At 36.4% G+C, this 19,854-nt stretch overlaps 3 protein-coding genes across 4 annotated transcripts in view; 1 reads left to right on the top strand and 2 right to left on the bottom strand.

Moving 5' to 3' along the window:
* Positions 1–10,405, top strand: part of LOC111424647 (beta1,4-N-acetylgalactosaminyltransferase A) — a 28,652-nt gene extending 18,247 nt beyond the window's left edge. For both annotated transcript variants that reach the window (XM_023058265.2, XM_023058266.2), the window contains exon 3: positions 10,131–10,405. In XM_023058265.2, coding sequence (XP_022914033.1) covers positions 10,131–10,257 — 127 coding nt within the window. In that variant the 3' untranslated portion in view covers positions 10,258–10,405. The remainder of the gene's footprint in view (positions 1–10,130) is intronic.
* Positions 10,406–10,409: 4 nt separating this feature from the next.
* Positions 10,410–11,457, bottom strand: LOC111424648 (deoxyhypusine hydroxylase nero). Its single transcript, XM_023058268.2, has 2 exons — positions 11,114–11,457; positions 10,410–11,064 (listed from the first exon to the last, which is right to left on the bottom strand). The coding sequence occupies exons 1-2, from the start codon at positions 11,394–11,396 to the stop codon at positions 10,445–10,447; spliced, it is 903 nt and encodes a 300-aa protein (XP_022914036.1). The 5' UTR covers positions 11,397–11,457; the 3' UTR covers positions 10,410–10,444.
* Positions 11,458–12,318: 861 nt separating this feature from the next.
* Positions 12,319–12,771, bottom strand: LOC139429814 (uncharacterized). The gene has a single exon (XM_071196031.1). It carries the CDS (start codon positions 12,769–12,771, stop codon positions 12,319–12,321), a length of 453 nt encoding a protein of 150 aa, XP_071052132.1.
* Between the last annotated feature and the right edge of the window lie 7,083 nt (positions 12,772–19,854).

The following is a 19,854-nucleotide window of genomic DNA, read 5'->3' as shown; positions in this document are numbered from 1 at the left end:
CCATCGTGCTTGACGAGGGGGCGTGATAGGGTGATATAATGTGTCTATTGGGTCCTTTACTATTGCTGAAGTACACACAGCATTATATGGGATAGCGTTGAATAAAGGGCCGGGAGCGGATAATCTACCACCAATCTTGATTAGGAACTGCTCTGAGGCTATGACAATACCCCTACAGTTAATTTATAATAAATCTTTGCAACAGGGGATTTTTCCAGATGCGTGGAAGCAGGCCAACGTAGTCCCAATTTTCAAAAATGGTGCTAGGAATTTAGTTACTAATTGCCGACCGATATCATTATTGCCTATTATTTGCAAGGTTTTTGAGAAATTAGTGTACACCAGCGTATTTTTTCAAGTCAAACAGAATATACATATGAGTCAACATGGATTTTGTCCCGGACGATCAGTTGAAACCAATTTATTGGAATACACAGATTTTCTGTTCTCAGCACTTGATAACAACGTACAGGTGGATGCGGCGTACACTGATTTTAGCAAGGCATTTGATAAGGTGGACCACACTATACTGTTAAATAAGCTACGATGTTTTGGCGTGACGGGTGGCTTGCTGCGTTGGTTTGGTTCCTACGTGTCTGAACGCACCCAAGTAGTACGCACTCTTCGCATCCATCTATAGTGACTTCTGTCGTGCCTGAGAGCAGTCACCTGGGACCATTACTATTTTTAATATATGTTAATGATATATTCTCTTGTATAACCAATTCACGCTGATTAATGTATGCTGATGATTTAAAAAATTTCTTGCCGGTTCGGACCACAGATGACTGTTAGAAATCACCTTATTCTAAATATTGCCAAATGCCATACAATTTCATTTACTAAAAAACGCGATTACATCAAATATAACTATTGTATTGGTACGGAAGGCCTGCGTCGAGTGACGCACACCGTCGATCTTGGTGTAACACTCGACCAGAAGCTGATATTTGACAGACATGTTGACGGAGTGGTAATAAAATGTTACAGAATTATAAGCATATATACTGCTTATATTGGCAGTGTCTTAAACTTTGGAAGCATTGTCTGGAATCCACAATATGCGATTTACATTGAACGGTTAGAAAAAGTTCAAAAATGTTTAATCAAATATCTTTGCTACAAAACCAGACGTGAATATGTGGATTATCTCGCAAGCTGTGAGATGTTCGGATTTCTGACTCTCCGTCAACGACGAGCATATAATGACGTACATTTTCTGTTCAGGCTTTTGTCAGTGGTCTTTCTGATTCACCGTCTTTACTGGCTAGGATCGACTTTCATGTTCCCCCGCGGCAACTGCGATATGACTTTTTGTTTTACGCACCTACGCCGCGAACAAATGCTTATCGGAATTCCCCTATTTTCAGAATGGAGCGTACCGCTGATCGCATTAGTTGCGATTTATTCGTGTATAATCCAGCTAGTGTTAAGCGCAACATCAGAACCGCCATTATATCTTCACCTGCCGTATCGCTATGATTGTAATTGTTTTAGAAATTAGAATTTTTTTTGAGTTGTACTTCATAAATGTATGTTGTGGAACAACTTTATTGGGTTTGTCCCGTTGTTGTTCTCTTGTTCAAATAAAAAATAAATAAAATATTTATGCAGGGTGTCTCACGTAACTGGTTCGTTAAAACTTTTTCCGGTTCCACAATTCGTAGAGGTTTGAAATTTTGGTAGCATGGGTTGTTCATTCGAAACTTTCGATCTAAAATATTTTCAAGATGGCCGCCACTGAAAGTCTACTGGCAGTAGACCATAACTTCATTATTTTAAATGAAACGCTATAGTTTTTATTACACCTTCCAAAGGTTTAAGGAAATTTAGGTCCTTGATGAACCTTAGTATCGCCCCGAGGTCTTAAACCTTTATGTCGGTAGGTATCAAGATAGTTTTACCGAAAATTTTGTGTTTTAGACGGCCTCTGGCGACGCAATTGACCTGATTGTAACCTGAGAGCGTCCTTCGCTGAGGCATAAACCTCTTCGGTTTTGTTCTGCGAGTAAGTTATCATACTCTTCGCTTGTCTGCAACCTGGAAGTTCTTTCCAGCGTAAGGCTACCTTTGAGACCTCCAAACTGTGGATTATTTGTTTTAGGTGGCTTTTTTGTAGTCTACAACCAGGTTAGGGTCCAATGAAGGGCGTGGTTGCTGCCTCTCTGGCCAGCTTGCCCGCCTTCTCATTGCCCTCAATGTTGCTGTGACCTAGAACCCACCCTAGGGTATCATCATTGCCCCTAGCGAGTTCTCTCAGGTTGCTGGTACACTCTCTGATCAGTGCGGAGTCACACGTGTAGGCCTGAATTGCCTTTAAGGCGGCCCGACTGTCTGCGAAAATGTTTATGGATGCACCTTTCTGTCCCTTTTGTAGGTTCAAAGCGGTGCAGAAATTTATAGCAAGCACTTCTGCTTGGAAAATTGTTATGCCCGAGCTGAGGGGCAGTTTAATGTGGCTATTTGGTCGACTGATGCCCTTACCTACCCTGGATCTAACAGTCTTTGAAGCATCGGTGTGCCAGGCTAAGGCTCATCATCCCTGCTTCTAAATATGACCTTATACGGCTGGTTGAAATTGTATTCTGTCGGTATAAGGTCCGTTTTCATTTCAATCAGGTGATTTAGACATGGGTCCTTGAGTATTTCGAGGTGTCCTCTGTGGTTACCTTACATCAACTTGTGTGAAGAAACTGTTTTCAGTGATAAGGCACTTGAAGCTGCCTCCTTTTGTATATATGAATGGAGTGGTGTGAAAACAAGATCTCATTGCACCCGTTATTAAGACATGCTAACCTCTGGATTTGTGCCATCTATTGCTATCTTATGTTTTGTTTTTGGCCACCAAACCAATGAAGCGTAGGCGACCATGGATCTGATTATTGCTACGTAGGCCCAATGAGCCATTCCTGGTTTGAGGCCCCAGTTCCTTCCTATGAGCCTGCGGCAGATCTGGTTTGCTATGATGGCTTCTTTCCTTACCTTGTCTAAGTCTGAGTTCCAGTTTGGTTTACTGTCTAGTATTAGCCCTAGGTATTTAACTTGTGTTTTGAATAGTTCTGCTTTCAATGGAGGGTGCTTCATCAAATGCCTTACAGACTCTCGCCTTTCTTTTAAGTCCATCCAACTTTTTACGTTTTTTCTTCATGTACGTTTCTCCTCGCTGCCCCGGATATTTCTCGAAAATAAACGATGAACTCCTCCATCTCCAAGTAATGTAAACTCGTCTTAAGTTGTCTCTGAGTTCTAGCAAGCATTTCATAGGTGTAATTAAGGCTCTTGTTTCCTTGTTGAATCGTGAAGTGTTTGACACTTAATCTTTGCAAAATTAGGGACTAGGTCTTCTTTAATGCAAACATTGATAAATGTGATTTCTTATAATTTCCAGTTTCATGTACAGTTTCTTAAAGCCATGGATTGTAGTGGAAGTATTTCTTATTATATAATGGTGGGAATCCATGTTGCAAGTCATTTCAATAAAATAAAAAGTTTACTTCGCTCTTGCTTGTAGTGTTTTATTTCAAAACTAGCTTCGAGAGTGTAGGCACCATAGTAAAGGTGATAGCACTCCCCCTTGGGGACATCCTCTTAGCGCCTTCATAGTTAACGACTCGCCTCCGAGACCGGCCATTTGATTGTCGACGGATGTATATATGTTTTACGTTTAGAGCCTTCTCTATGGATTCATAGGAAGTGTTATCAAAAGCACCCTCTATGTCTATGAAAGCATATAGGGCTATCTCTTTGGTTGCAATATCCTCCTCTAAAGTGCTAGTCAAAGCATGGAGTGCAATAATTGTTGATTTTGCTTTCTGGTAAGCATGTTGGCTAGAGTGGAGTGGATTATTGACAAGCACTCCGTTCCTAAGGTATTGATCAATTACTTTTTCCATCCCTTTGAAAAGAAATGAAGTTAGGCTAATTGATTTGTATGCCTTGGGGTCGGCGTTTGAACGCCTACCATCTTTAGCTATGAAGACCATCTTTACTTTCCTCCATAGTGTGGGTATATAGCTAAGGCTGTAGCTAGCTATATGTATATAGGGATATTATTACTGGGAGCACGTCTTATAAGCCTTTTTGCAGAAAAATAGGCAGAATTCCATCTCCTCCAGGCAATTTTAGAGGCTTGAAATTAGAAATAGCCTACCTTACTCTGTTGGGTGTAAAAATGTTCCCAGCTATGCTGCGAACCCTACCTGATGGATGGGTTATGTTCATTACTTCAGAGTCGGCATCTGCGTGGGGGCAGACTTTTGTGGAAAGGAAGTGTGTACTCAGTATGAGCTCCAACGATTCCTTAGCATCCTCAGTGTATTTACCGTCTTGTTTGCATAAGTGGCTTAGATCAGTGTTGTGATCTTTTGCCAAGATCAAATGCAGACGAGCAACTGTAGGCGTATTGTCTATGCCTTCACAGAAGCAACGCCTGGTTTTTCTTTTGACTTTACGGATAGCCAAGTTATATTCCGTTAGGGCTTTCCTATAGAGGCCCCATGTTTGCTCGAGTTTAGAATGCCTGACTTTATTATATAGTCTTCTAACCATAACTCGCTGTTTTTCAAGGTCCTTATTCCACCAAGACACATTGAATTGTGCTCTTTTGTGTTTTATTGGACAGCTTGATTCATATGCACTATGTATGAGATTGTTTAGTTGAAAAGAGGCTATTTCGACATCCTCTCTGCTTTCAATATTTGTTTTGATTTCGTCGACCTCTTCGCTGATGTGTCTACAAAAGGAGCACCAATCAGTGAGTGAGGGGATTCTGAATTCTGTTTGCTTTGTCATGTCTGCTACAATGACAAAGCGAATATGCTTGTGATCCGCTAAAGTGATTGCACGTGAAACATGCCAGTTGGCGATTTGCAAACTGAGACGAGGCGTGGCTAGGGTTATGTTTAGCACCTCTTGTCGACTCTTGGTAAAAAAAGTCGGTTCGTTACCTCTGTTGAGGATATCTAAATTTGTATTTAGTTAGTATTGGTAAAGGTACTCACCCCTTTTGTTTGTGTCTGAGCCGTTCCATGCGAGATGGTGTGCGTTCGCATTGCAGCGTAGGAGGAGTTGTTTCTCCCTCTTATTGCAGTATTCTATGAGGTCTTTCGCCTCCTGTGACGGTCGATCGTCCGATTTACCGGGGAAGTATGCCGAGGCTATAGTCCGCTACCGCTGACATTGCAACCAGGTCCCTAGAGATAAACTGGGTTAAAGGTAGGCAGTTTAGGGAGGATTTAGCGAGTATCGCTGCTTTCCCAGGGCACTCTCCTCTGTTATAGATCAATTTACCTAATTTTGTTGTTAGTCTTCTGACTATTCCTCCATATACATATGGCTTTTGGATCAGCGCAACATGTATGTTGGCGCCAGCAAGTCGGAGGCGCTTTTACAGTGCTGGATGTTGGCTTGGATGAAGCCTACTCCCGGCATTACTGTTTGGTGGGTGCAATTTTGCCCTTACCCTTCCTTTCGGAGCTTACCTTACCTGTACCGTTCGGTTCAGGTTCTATCTTCTGTGGCGTAGGCTTGCCGCTTTTTTGCCTCAGGGTGATTTGCCCGAACTTGTAGCTAATCTTATAGTTCGCTTTTTTAAGGCTCTCCATAGAGGAATGATCGACGGACAACGTAAGAAAGGCACTGCTGCCTTCGGTCGTCCTTTTGAGCACCCTCCATTCGTTTGTGTGCAGGCCTTCGTTGTGACCTTTAACAATCTTTAAAATGCGGTCTGATTTTTCATCCGCACTGCTGGAGAAATAGGCGTTCATGCTAGTCGCTCTGGGTAGCTCCTTTTCATCGATAGCCATTAGATTGGACTTTATCCAGTCCGCTACCTCCTGGTTTTTGCAGTTGACTACCAGTCAGCCTGCCTTAAATGTGGTGCCGAAAAACTTAGGCTTGACTTCGCTTTCGTGTCCCTCGTTATGGTCCACTATTCTCGAGATGATAACCTCTTGAATAGCCTGCATTTGGGCTGTTGTGAAGTTCACCTCTGGAAATAGGGAATCTGCAATTCCTATCTTTTTATCGTCCAACACTTGCTTGAAGCTGACAGCTATAGGCTTTTGCCCCTGCGGAAGATTGCCTCCGCTAGGAACGCTAAACCTTTCAGTTGCCGCTCGTTTGGTGCCGGGCTCTTTTGGCGTTGTGCTTTCGCAGCGAGGTCTTATTTCTCAAAACAAAAAAATATTTTTTGCAGCAGGTTTTTGCAGCATTTTCGTCTGCTGATGCTAATTCTTCTCCGTTTATTTTTACATTGTGAAATGCGTGTCTTTTTATAAAACCTGTCATCCCACCCTTGCATTAAATGCCTGTTTCTTCGTTACCTGAAGACTTGTTGATGGTTCCAATTCCTGAAGTTGGTTATATATTCTAAGTGCTTTTTCTTTTATATGTTTCCCATCAATAGGTATTCTTTTTGACTGTAAATCTTCTATCCAAAACACCATGTGTTTTTCCGTTTTCTCTAAGATAGGATTTCGACTATAAGATGATGTTTTGGAGCTTACTTTCGATCCAGAAATTACGGATTGTCGAATGGAATTCTAATTGTTCTTATAGTCGCTTCGTTTAAACCAAAAGCTTTGTCAACAGATGTGGGACCTTCGCCTTTCTTTAGACAGTCTAAGATTTTTATTTTAGTTTCTAAGGAAATTGCTTGTCTCTTCGGAAGTTGTTTAGCCATTTTATTAAACAATAGGGTACTATAAAAGGAATCCAAAATAATATTGCTTATAGAATTTTTCTAAAGCGACAATCTAACACAATATTACCTTTTTTAGTGGCAAAGTATTATCATCACTACAAATAATAAACTAAACAAATAATAATTAAACATCCACTTTTAGAACTTTATCGAGATTATTTACGTCTCACAAACTGATCACGTTTAACACAAAATAAATACTGAATAACAAAATCCTGTGTTCAAGTTGAAGCACAACGAGATAAAGAAAAAAAGTGATCATAAAATTCTGGTATCCCGCGTAGTAGACCAAGTTATAAACATGTGGGCATAAACCGACCGACATGTGACCACGGTATTCCCCCATTGTATTTTGTTATTTTGTAAGCAAAGTAACAGCTGCAGAAATGAGGTGCCGGGTGGTACAAGATCCGTATAGATAATAAGAGGCTCCCAAAAAGATGATGATAGACACCCAGAAAGAAGTTGCTGTCAGTATCAAGAACAAAACATACATAACATTGGCAGAAGACTAGATACTGCTTCTAAAAAACTAAATACTGCTTTCTGAAGACTAAAATTACTTTGTGGAGACTAAATACTGCTTTGTGAAGACTATATACTGCTGACAGGTCTAAGTACTGCAAAAGAAAAATAAGATATTGTTGGAGAAAATATACATAACGTTGGCAGAAGACTAGATACTGCTTCTAGAAGACTAGATACTTCCGACAGGTCTAAATGCAGCGTCTGGAACACTAAATACTGCCTTCTAAGGACTAAAATTGCTTTGTGGAGACTAAATACTGCTTTCTGAAGACTAGATACTGCTAAAACACTCCTAAATATATCAAAAGAAAGATAAAATATTTTGGAGAAAACATACATAACTGTGGCAGAAGACTAGATACTGCTTCTAGAAGACTAAATACTGCTTTCTGAAGACTAGATACTGCCGACAGGTCTAAATACAGCGTCAGGAACACTAAATACTGCTTTCTAAGGACTAAAATTGCTTTTTGGAGACGAAATACTGCTTTCTGAAGACTAGCTACTGCTGACAGGTCTAAATATTGCAAAAGAAAGATAAAATATTTTGGAGAAAATATACATAACTTTGGCAGAAGACTAGATACTGCTTCTAGAAGATTAAATATTGCTTTCTGAAGACTAGATACTTCCGACAGGTTTAAATGCAGCGTCTGGAACACTAAATACTGCTTGATAAGGACTAAAATTGCTTTGTGGAGACGAAATACTGCTTTCTGAAGACTAGCTACTGCTGACAGGTCTAAATACTGCTGTAACAAACCGCCCTGTATATTAAATTGCGTTTTGTATAATTATTTTGCTTAAGTCAGCGTTATCGGGTGAGGCGTTGATGCGCCACCGAGTTCGACTCGGGGAGTCGAGTACCAAGTACCAAGGTAGATAGAAGCTACAGTCTTCCCCTTGAGTTCGCTCCATTTCATTTTATTTTTAATTTAAATTCTCAATACTAAATTCGGAAAGGCTTCTAAATACGCTGGTGGTTTGTGCTGGGTAATTTGCTAGAGAAATCGAATCCTCAGATCAAAATTGTGCCTTGAAGCCAGTTCCTGAAGCGTTCGAATCCTGGTGGAAGAGCGTCGTCGTGGCGTAGAATAAGTAAGCATAATTAATTACTATTGTTCTTGTAACTCATAATCATCGCTAGTATTTGTATCCATAGTTAACGTTCCGTTATCTAAAAGTTGTTCAATTAGTTTTCGTTTTTCTTCTTTAATATTTTAACTTAATTTTTGTTGGTTAATTTATTTTTCTATTTTTTTTTATATATTTTAATTTCCTTAATTTAATATATTAATATTTTTTTTATATAAATTCTTGTTCGTATTATTTCAATTTCAACACAAGGGCTACGATCCTCCCTCCTTTTACTCATTAACTTCTTAAACCGTTCGGCCAAGTACGTAACTTGCCTGGTGGCAGTATCTTAAAAATCTTCTATAATTTTTTTCTCTTTTTCTGCAAGTACACGCTACCGTACTTCTATCTTTTCCCGTCCGCATAACGTTGGTGGCGGTAGTGTTCATCCCCATCAAGATTACACTGCAAAAGAAAGATGATATTGTTGGAGAAAACATACATAACGTTGGCAGAAGACTAAATACTGCTTTCTGAAGGCTAGATACTGCCGACAGGTCTAAATACAGCGTCTGGAACACTAAATACTGCTTTCTGAAGACTAGATACTGCCGACAGGTCGAAATACAGCGTCTGGAACACTAAATACTGTTTTCTGAAGACTAGATACTGCCGACAGGTCGAAATACAGCGTCTGGAACACTAAATACTGCCTTTTAAAGACTAAAATTGCTTTGTGGAGACTAAATACTGCTTTCTGAAGACTAGATACTGGTAACAGGTCTAAATATTGCAAAAGAAAGATAAAATATTTTGGAGAAAACATATACAACTTTGGCAGAAGACTAGATACTGCTTCTAAAAGACTAAATACTGCTTTCTGAAGACTAGATACTGCCGACAGGTCTAAATACAGCGTCTGGAACACTAAATACTGCTTGATAAGGACTACTGCTTAAGGAAATACTGCTTTCTGAAGACTAGCTACTGCTGACAGGTCTAAATACTGCAAAAGAAAGATAAAATATTTTGGAGAAAACATACATAACTTTGGCAGAAGACTAGATACTACTTCTAGAAGATTAAATATTGCTTTCTGAAGACTAGATACTTCCGACAGGTTTAAATGCAGCGTCTGGAACACTAAATACTGCCTTCTAAAGACTAAAATTGCTTTGTGGAGACTAAATACTGCTTTCTGAAGACTAGCTCCTGCTGACAGGCCTAAATACTGCAAAAGAAAGATAAGATATTGTTGGAGAAAAATTAAAAAGGCGGCGCCCGGGTGTAGTGCACCCCTTGCACCCCACGGTAGCGCCTAATGTCTATTAGAATTTTAATGCGAAACGGCTTTCTTTGAAATGGCCATAAATGGTACAGTGGCCATAAACGGTGCTCCTACCCTAATTATGATATGAAAATTAAAACTTTAAAGTGTTATAATTTCGTAAATAATTGAAATAGGACATATTATGTTCTTTAAAAATTTTTTTGGTAATTGGATTAGCTATCATGTCAAAGTTTGATGGTGAGCTAATAAATCACCCTGTATTTTGTACATTTAATACAAAGGTGAATATAACGTTTTATATTAAACGTTTGAGTTAATAAACGAATTGTTAAAGGCTTTCTTTATAACTCCTTATTTAATGATTTAATTTCTCTCATATTTAGCTTTCATCATTGAATTTCTCAACCTGTCTTTAATAACTTAATTACTTTATAACAAGCAAATTTTTTATTAATTACCCCTTAAAGATAATGAAAAATCTTTTAAAATAATATAACCCAACAAAATATTAATGCAATTTCTTTTTTCTAGGTATAATACATTAAAAATGGGAAAAACCAAATTTAAAACGGACGGTTTGAATTCGTTAAAATACCAAGTCTCAAATGCGAAGCAGAAATTGTTATATACATGGATTTTAGCATCGTTAAAGAAGTAAAAAGAAGAAATATATTTTTGTTTTCCTTTTATATAATTAATTTTTTTAATTTTCCGATCCAAAAAGAAGGTTGTGATTGTGATTAATTTATTAAAATAAGTAATTAAGTAAGTAGTTAAAATTAAAATTGACTATTTTAAAAAAAAAATTATTTTTTATTTATTTAACAACTTATTTCTTTATTAATTTAATCTAAAAAATTAGCATATTGAAATTCAGGACTATTTTCATATTCACACATATCCAAAGCAATTATACAACTTTCTTTCACAACCCTTTTGGAATCATTTAGATAATCTTTTAATACTGCAAAACACTCCTCATCAGCTATTGATCCCAAAGCTTCTGCACATTCATGTCTAACCATTTCATTTTCTGATTCATCCCTTAAACTCTTTGTTAAAGCTTCAATTGATTTTGGATGTCTGAGTTGCCCCAAAACAAACGCAATTTCGTGCTTAAACAGCGCTCCATCACAATTTAATCCTTCACATAATACTTTTATGGAATCATCAGAATTTAAATTTCTTAAGGAAAACATAGCTTGGTATCTCTCAAATAAATCTTCATTTGGATCAAGTAAAATGCGTCTTAAATCATCGATTTTTTCATTTTTATTATTAAAAGAAGGAGTTGGATCGATTGAATTAAACTCTGATTTTGTTGATGGGATTTTTTCTGATGATAAATATTTTATTCTTTTTATAGCTAATTGGCACGTTTCCACGACTTCAATCGATTTATCGTTTATGTATTCCTCCAAAATTGGTAAAGAATCCGTTTTTCCTATTGCCCCAATCCCTTCAGCTTAAAAACATTAAATTTATTAAAAAAAAATTTGAGGTTAGAATTTTACCTGCTTCATGTCTGACCATCGCCTCTTGTTTTTTATCTTTTAACACGTTTATTAACACCCTCAAGGCCCTTTCGTCTTGCATTTGGCCCAAACAATAAGCCAATTCGTGTTTTAATAAGGCTGAATCGTCGGAAAAACATTTTTCGATTGATTTTATAGCGGTTTCACCTCCTATTGATTTTAAAGTAAATAGAGCGCGAAAACGTTCTTTTAATGGGCGGTTTTTGTCGTTTAGAACTCCACCAATACTTTCAATTTGTTCATTTTTTAAATTTTTATACATTTTTTATAACGAAAGTTAACCTCAAAAATGACAATGCTGATTAATTTGGGTATTTTTGATTGTTTAAGGTTGGCACTAATTAATAAATTGAGCAATCTGTTCATAGAGGGCAGCGCGTATTGTTATGGTGCTGTTTGGATTGACGTTAAAGTATTCAAAACTTTGAAGAATTATATTTTTTGTATTATATCTTAGTTGAATATACAAGGGCTTTGAATGGGGGCCTTGAAGGGCATTGAAGTAAGTGTTGATATTTTTCTTTAAATCTTAGTTTCCAGACTACTATGTTAAGTTTTTTTTTTTTTTTTTTTAATTTAAACTATATAAAAAACTTCTTACTTGCTTAATATCAATTTATTCGGAACCGGTTTCGAGCTTACCCCATTCAGAGAAATATATACAGGATGCCCATTATGTATGGAATATTGTATATATCTTGGCAAGTATCAACTTTATAAAAAAACATTTTATACAAAAGTTGGTTAGTATTTGATTTGCCATAATAAGACACCATTCAATTGTTTTTATTTCAGAAAACAAATGAGCAACGAATAACATTTAATTTTTTTAAATGGCAATGTACCCTTTTATTAGGCTTATTTGATAGAGATTTCTTTTCTCTTTATGATGACGTAACATTTTTGTACCCTTACATCAGAAAATTTTTGCATAAAATGTAAAAATTGTTTATTAAGAAAATTTAACCAATAACATTAATCTAGATATCCGAGATCGTCAACTACCTCGAATTATTACCATAAATTAAATCTACATACAAAATAAAACAAATAAACTAAAAATTAGTGTAAATGAAAATTATTAAACTTTGAAGACAAAACGAAATTAGCGCTAAAATGGTTTTCACGACAATAAATGTTCAAAATGTTCACCATTAAATGCAAGGCAGTGGCCCAATCTATCATCATTCAAAGGCTTGAAAAGAATTTCTTAGCGATCTGGGAGAAATAGCTGCAGCTTCATCTTTTATTCGTTGCTCTAATTCTGTCAGATTTTGAGGTCGGTTTACATAAACTTTAGATTTTAAATATCCCCAGAAGAAGAAATCGCAAGGTGTAAGATCCGGAGATCGGGGTGGCCACTCTACAGACCCTCTTCTGCCTATCCAACGGGCCGGAAATATCGTATCTAAATATCGCCGTACATCTAAATGATAGTGGGGCGGTGCCCCATCTTGTTGAAACCAAAGATCATCAAGATTTTCTTGGCAAGCTGGGATAATTTGCTGTTGCAATAATTGTAAATAACGGTGACCAGTTAGAGTACCTCGAATAAAGAAAGGTCTAATTATGTGATCTGCAGAAATTCCCACCCATACGTTTAATTTCTGTGGTGTTTGAGTATGATTTTGAATCATCTAATAGGGATTTTTAGCGGCCCAATATCGAGAATTTTGCTTATTTACATTACCATTTAAACAAAACGTAGCCTCGTCAGAGAAAACCATATTATTGAGAAAATTTGGATTGCTGTTGATTCGCTCCATCATAAATTCACAAAATTCAACACGTCGACCGTAGTCATCTTAGGATAATTCTTGCAATAAAGTCGGTTTGTACCGTTGTAAATTTTCTGCATGTAATATTTTGTGTATTGAACCTTTACTTAGAGCATGGTTTAAACATAACTGACGAGTTGAAATGTTTGGATTTTCTTCGATTTCTATGAGAATATCGATCTTTTTATCTTCATCTGTTGCAGATCTCTGCGGACCAGTCTTTGGCAGATCTTTAACGTTACCAGTTTCCCTAAAACGTTTCGAAGTTTTGCTAACTACTGATTGAGTGATTGGTTCTCGATGTGGATAACGCTCATTGAAAATTTCACATACTTCTAATTGTGTTCGTTTGCGATCCCCATAACCGACCATAATTAAAATTTCTATGCGTTCAGTTTCTGTTAAATGAACCATTTTTCTTTTTTGATCTACCAACTTATTTAAATAAACAAGATTCTGTCACATTCAATTGTTAGGACAAATAAGATTTCGGATATCTAGATTCATGTTATTGGCAAAATTAACTTAATAAACTGTTTTTACATTTTTTTCAAAAATTTTCTAGTATAAGGGTACTAAAATTTTACGTCATCGTAAAGAGAAAAAAAATCTCTATCAAATGAGCCTAACGAAAGGGTACATTGCCATTTAAAAAAAATTAAATGTTATTCGTTGCTCATTTGTTTTCTGAAATAAAAACAATTGAATGGTGTCTTATTATGGCAAATCAAATATTAAATAACTTTTGTATAAAATGTTTTTTTGTAAAGTTGATACTTACCAAGATATATACTATATTCCATACATGTAGAGAAATATAGAGAAAGTGGCTAGAACAACCATTTACAGATTTAACCAATATGCTCAAAACTGTTCCAACATGTCCTACCAATGGGCTGCGGAAGACATTATAAGCACTGATACTGTGCTATCAATGCCGTCAGATTTGGCGGTATCACTATCAGTGATTAATGCTCGATACCAGATTGTACTGCCTGAGCGGCAGTCCTGGATCGAAAATGAAAATTCTCTGGTTCAGGCAGACATTTGCTCGTACACAGATGGATCAAAAACGCCTGAAGCGGTAGGAGCAGGAGTATACTGTCATACACCTCGAATTAAGCAAGCTTACAGCCTGGGTACGTACTGTACTGTATTCAAGGCGGAAGTATTTGCTATTGACATGGGTGCTAAAATCCTTCTTGAAAGAGGGGTGAAGAACATGACAGTACGAATTTTCTCAGACAGTCAAGCCGCTCTCCAGGCGCTGCAAGCCGTGAAAACGGTGTCGTTTCTGGTTAATGATTGTAAGAGAACGTTAAACACACTGAGTTGTGATAACAGAGTCTCTCTGATTGCAATGTAGCGGCAAATGAACTAGCACGAGATGGCAGCGCTGAAGCGTTTGTGGGGCCGGAACCAGCAGTTGGTGTATCGTTTGCGATGGCCAAATATAGGATTGGACTGTGGGCTGAAGAGAGACTTCGCCTACTGTGGACCAGTTCTCCTGGAATGAGACATGCTAAGTAGTGATGTAAAAAAAGTAACAATTCGTTACACGAGTACTCGTTACTCCGCGAGATCCGAAGTAACTGTTACCGTATCACATCGATACCAGTTACTTTGGATCTAACAGTTACTTTTTCCAAAGGCCAAGTATTGTTGGATAGGCGAAATCGACTTAAAAGTCGAAATGCGCAACAAAATTTATTTTTACATTGCAATAATAAGCTGTAATATCTTTTATTGTTGTTTTAATATTTTTATTTTATTTTATTATTGCTTGTTTTATAGAAGAAGTTTTGTTTTCCATTGTTAATGTGTTACTACTTTCAAATATTTTTGTTATATAATAAGTGAAACGTAAGTTATTAATAATTAAATAATAATAATTAAGAAAAATTCTTCGTTATAATATGCAGTGAAAAAGTAAATCCCATAACCTACACTCAATTTTTTGATATTAGTGCACAGTGCATAATAGCGTAACAAACACAATATAATATACGTACAGTGTTTGTTTTCAAAAATAAGTGTAATATAAAATAAATTCATATAAGTATGTAGTCCAACTAAAACGAGTAATCGAACCTCGAGCGCAAACTAGTACTGGAACCTCAAGCGCAAACGATTACTTGTAACGAGTAACGAGTACAAAGTAACGAATACTTTTTCTGAAAGTAACGGATAGTTACAAATACTAAAAAGCAACTAAACTTTACATCACTAATGCTAAGGTGTTTATTAACATCGCCACTGTCAAACCCGGAAATATTTTAGGTCTTGCCCATAGTAGCATAAAAGTTCTAATGGGTGTTTTTACTGGGCACTGCCGATTAAAAGCAGACCTCAACTTGTTGGGTTTAGCCGACGATGTTGAATGCCGACTATGTGCGGAGGAAGCAGAGACGGTTGAGCATGTTTTATGCCACTGCCCTGCCGTTAACCGTATCAGATTCTCGATTTTTGGGTCGCTGTTTATCTCCTCAAGGGATCTGAATGTATTAATGTTCGTTAAGAGCATTGGACTGCACGGTGAAATTTGATTACTGCACGCCTACCCGATATGTACTTGATGCAATGTAATGTAATATAACTTACAATTAGTATAGAGGTAAGTTACGTTAAATCATCTTAATTTATTGTCCTCTATATGTCCCTGCTCTGTGTCGGTTCTTATGTGAATCACCCTGTATAATGGATCTTTCTGAAGTTTTATTTTATATAGGAGTTTATTAATAATTTTATTTGGAAAGTTATTGGCCATGGCAAGTTTATAAATGTAGGTAAATTCTTTTGTTCTATCTTCTTCTGAAAGTGGGTAGTTGAGGGCTCTATTGAATAAAAAACGGAAGTTCGCCAATTTATGGGATAAAGGATGAGAGGAGTCACATGGAATTGTAGTATTGATATTACTCGGTTTTCGAAAGATATCAAAACAGATCTTATTATTTATATCCTTAAGTTGTAAGGCGAGAAAATTAAGTGTTTTGTTTTTTTCTATTTCCAAAGTGAAATTCAGATTAGGGTGTAGCTGATTAATATAGTTATGGAAGAACTCCAGTGAGAGGAGATCTCCATACCATATACAAAAAACATCGTCAGCTAACCCAAGCAGTTATGTATTGTTTAAAAGGATTACAGTCATTAATAATAAAAGTATTTTCAGTGTGGTCGAGGAATATTTCAGATAGAAGCCCTGATAGTGACATACCCATGGGCAGGCCTTCGTTAATCTTGTAATAATTATTATTAAAAAGGCAGTAGTTCTGTGTAATTTTGAGACACATTGTCTCAAAATTGTGCTTAAGTGATTCACAATAATATTGTTGTTACTGAATTTTGAAAAATATGTGATACAAGTAGAAGAGTATATTCTATGGGGATATTTGAATATAGATTTGTGACATCAAAGGAGATAAAGATTTTATTATTAAGGTCAATATTCTTGGTATTATTAATGAATTGGAAATGGAAAAACTAGGCTGGAAGTCGATTAGCTTGAAAATGTTAAACATGAAATTAGCCAACTTTGAAGTAGGGGCTGTTCTAAAAGAAATAATTGGTCGTATAGGCAAAAATATTTTTTCTAAGTATAATATATCATTGCCTTTTTCCAATAATAATTCTATTCTGAAATTACTCTCAAATTGTCGTATGGAGAAGATAGACACTCTTGACAAATGCGGTGTTTATTCTATAGAATGTTCTAACTGTGATGGAATATACAGGGTGATTCATAAGTAATGGGCCAAATTGTAAATGTACGTTCAGGAGGCCAAAATAATAATATTTTCATTAACAATAATGGGTCTTAGTCTGCTCCTTACTGAGATACAGGATGTTAAAGCGAAAAAAATAAAATAGATTTTTGTTAATAGATCAGCTACTTTTCTACATAATGACTCATAGTTGACTTATAGTTTTTGTAAGGGTAAACAATAATGTGTGAGAGGATTTGAGTTAACTCGTAGATGTCGCCACATGCGCCATATGAATTATGAAACGTCAATGAGCTTTTACGTTTAATGAATAGTTTAAAACATTTTATTGTTAAGTAAACTGATTCATTCTTGTCCTAACATAAATCAAAATGCCGAGACATAATCACTTTTCAAACGAAGAAATGAGAGACATGTTATGCGTTTACGCACAAGAACGTTTTTCTGGGCAAGCAGCATCCAGAAAATATCGTGAAATGTACCCTTACAGAAGGCAGCCAAACCGGAAGATATTTCAAAATATTTATAATCGATTGGGTGAAACAGGTTCATTTCGTCCAAAATATCATACAGGACGTCCTAAGATTATCACTCCGCAGCAAGAAGATGAAATTTTGGTAAGAATTGCGCAAAATTCTGAAATAAGCACTCGTCGATTGTCTGCAGCAACTGGAATAAGCCAACCATCCGTGACTAGAATTTTACACAAGGAAAATTTATATCCCTATCATTTTATACCTGTGCAAAATTTACTTCCAACAGATTATCGAATCAGAGTTCAATTTTGTCAGTGGCTAAAAGGAAAATTGAATAATAATCCAACATTCCTAAATAACATTCTTTTCACGGATGAAGCAACCTTTACCAGACGCGGAGTTTTTAATTGGCGAAATAGTCATGCCTGGGAAACCGAAAACCCTCGTTTAAAAAAAGATAGACATTTCCAGCACGAGTTTAAAATAAATGTGTGGTGCAGTTGAATTACCTCCTAATTTAAATGGAGAGTCATATTTAATTTTTTTAAATAATGACTTAGTCGACCTCTTGGGAGATCTTCCATTACAACTAAGAAGAAATATGTGGTTCATGCAAGACGGTGCTCCTCCACATTTTTCACGTGCTGTGCGCGAACATCTGAATGAAACATTCCCTCACCGTTGGATTGGACGTGGTAGTGATCCACTTGATTTTTATGTGTGGGGTTACATGAAATCAATGGTCTATGCTGAACCTACTATAAATACACGAGACGAGTTATGGAATAGAATTCAAGATGCAGCCAATTCAACACGAAATAATCCTGCTACATTTTTTAAAGTCAGACAATTCTTAACCAAACGGTTAAATGCGTGTATAAATGCTGGTGGTGGTCATGTTGAAACCTTTTGCAGTAGCTCATAATTAAGCTTAAATTTAATTTAACTTCGCACAACATTAACATGTAGGTTTTGATAACAGTTGTCGTAAGTACATCTACGAGTTAACTCAAATCCTCTCACACATTATTGTTTACCCTTACAAAAACTATAAGTCAACTATGAGTCATTATGTAGAAAAGTAGCTGATCTATTAACAAAAATCTATTTTATTTTTTTAGCTTTAACATCCTGTATCTCAGTAAGGAGCAGACTAAGACCCATTATTGTTAATGAAAATATTATTTTGGCCTCCTGAACGTACATTTACAATTTGGCCCATTACTTATGAATCACCCTGTACATAGGACAAACAGGAAGAAGATTAGGCAGACGAATACAAGAATAAATGTAATTCAAATATCTACAGACATCACTCTGACACTGGACACATAATAAATAATGTTAAAATCATCCATCAATGTAGTAAAGGCCCAAAAATGGACTTACTAGAACAATATAAAATTTATAAATTCAAGACAAAAAAGAATTGAATGATCAAATCAACATTGAATATAACCCTTTATCTAAATATTTAAAAGATTCTCCTATATAGTGTGAAGCGAATTTTGTATGCAAATAAGTAACTTCTGACAAAGTTGCAGAGTTATTTGGATGTTTCCGAATGATCTCTTGTTGCCACGCAGAGTTATTAATTGCGATTACAAGTTGATCACGCAGATTTAAACGAACAAATTTGCACCAAATTCGCAATTTCCTGTCAAACCACGAAGTCTAGTTATAAAATGAGTTACTGTTTCCGTTTCCTTTCTCATACACATCACAAATGTTAATAATGTTAATAATCGTTCTGATAAGACGTATGCTTTCTTCCTGTAATATTCGTTTAAAACATCTTTTATTTCATTGTACGATTTTGTTATAGCGTTATCTGGTCTATAGTGATCTACTAATAATATAAAAGTTTCTAATCCTACCTTTGAAAGTAGTAGATTTCGTGCGTCTGCTACTTTTGTCTTACTCGTATTTATTTCTAGTGCAGTTTGCTTTCCTCTCCACGATGTGTGTAGTTTCACGTGGAGGTGAATTCCTTCACAACACTTAGTAAAAATAATAACTTTATTAGTGCTCTATGCCAAAGGCTTACACACGTCATTTTAAACAGAATATACAACAAAATAAAAAACAGACGCATAAGTCGATTAGAAAATACAATAAAAATACATTCATACAATCACTCCTCAAAAACTCCTCGACTGAGTAGAATGCACCCGTCATCAGGAAATTCTTTATACCAGTTTTAAATTTAAGTACGAAGGCTTTCACGGCCGATATTAATTAAACTAAAACTAACACTAGCACTATCACAAGAACTAGAATCTTTCGGGTTAAGCCGTGCGTTTTTTGAAAAAATGTTTGACGTTTCGGATGCCACGTTGCAACCTACTTCAGAAACAAGTTCGAAGTGACGAATTCGTTTAAAATTTCACAATAAATACATGAAAGGGTAATTAATAACTAATTAGTGTCTAATTGTCATCTAAGTTGTTTTGTCAAATCCCGGTGGAGAAGGGTTCGTTAAGTTCACCAACATCTTCCATGTGCGGGTGAGTTCCCAGCCATCTTCTCTATTCATGTTATTCCCATGTCGATGAATCTCTATCGCGTCTCTCGTCAATCTTTGGAAGTAATGTCCATTTCTTGCTAGCACTTTGGTTCTTTCGAACTCTATGCTGTGTCTTCCTTTATGGCAATGCTCTGCGACTGCAGATTGTTGGATCTTCCTTAGTCGGACGTCTCTTTCGTGTTCCTTGATGCGGCACTCGATGTTACTTACAGTTTGG

Source organism: Onthophagus taurus, chromosome 5 (assembly GCF_036711975.1).
Source record: "Onthophagus taurus isolate NC chromosome 5, IU_Otau_3.0, whole genome shotgun sequence".
NCBI lineage: Eukaryota > Metazoa > Arthropoda > Insecta > Coleoptera > Scarabaeidae > Onthophagus > Onthophagus taurus.
Note: the sequence above shows the minus strand (reverse complement) of the source record. Positions and strands in the feature narration are given on the sequence as shown.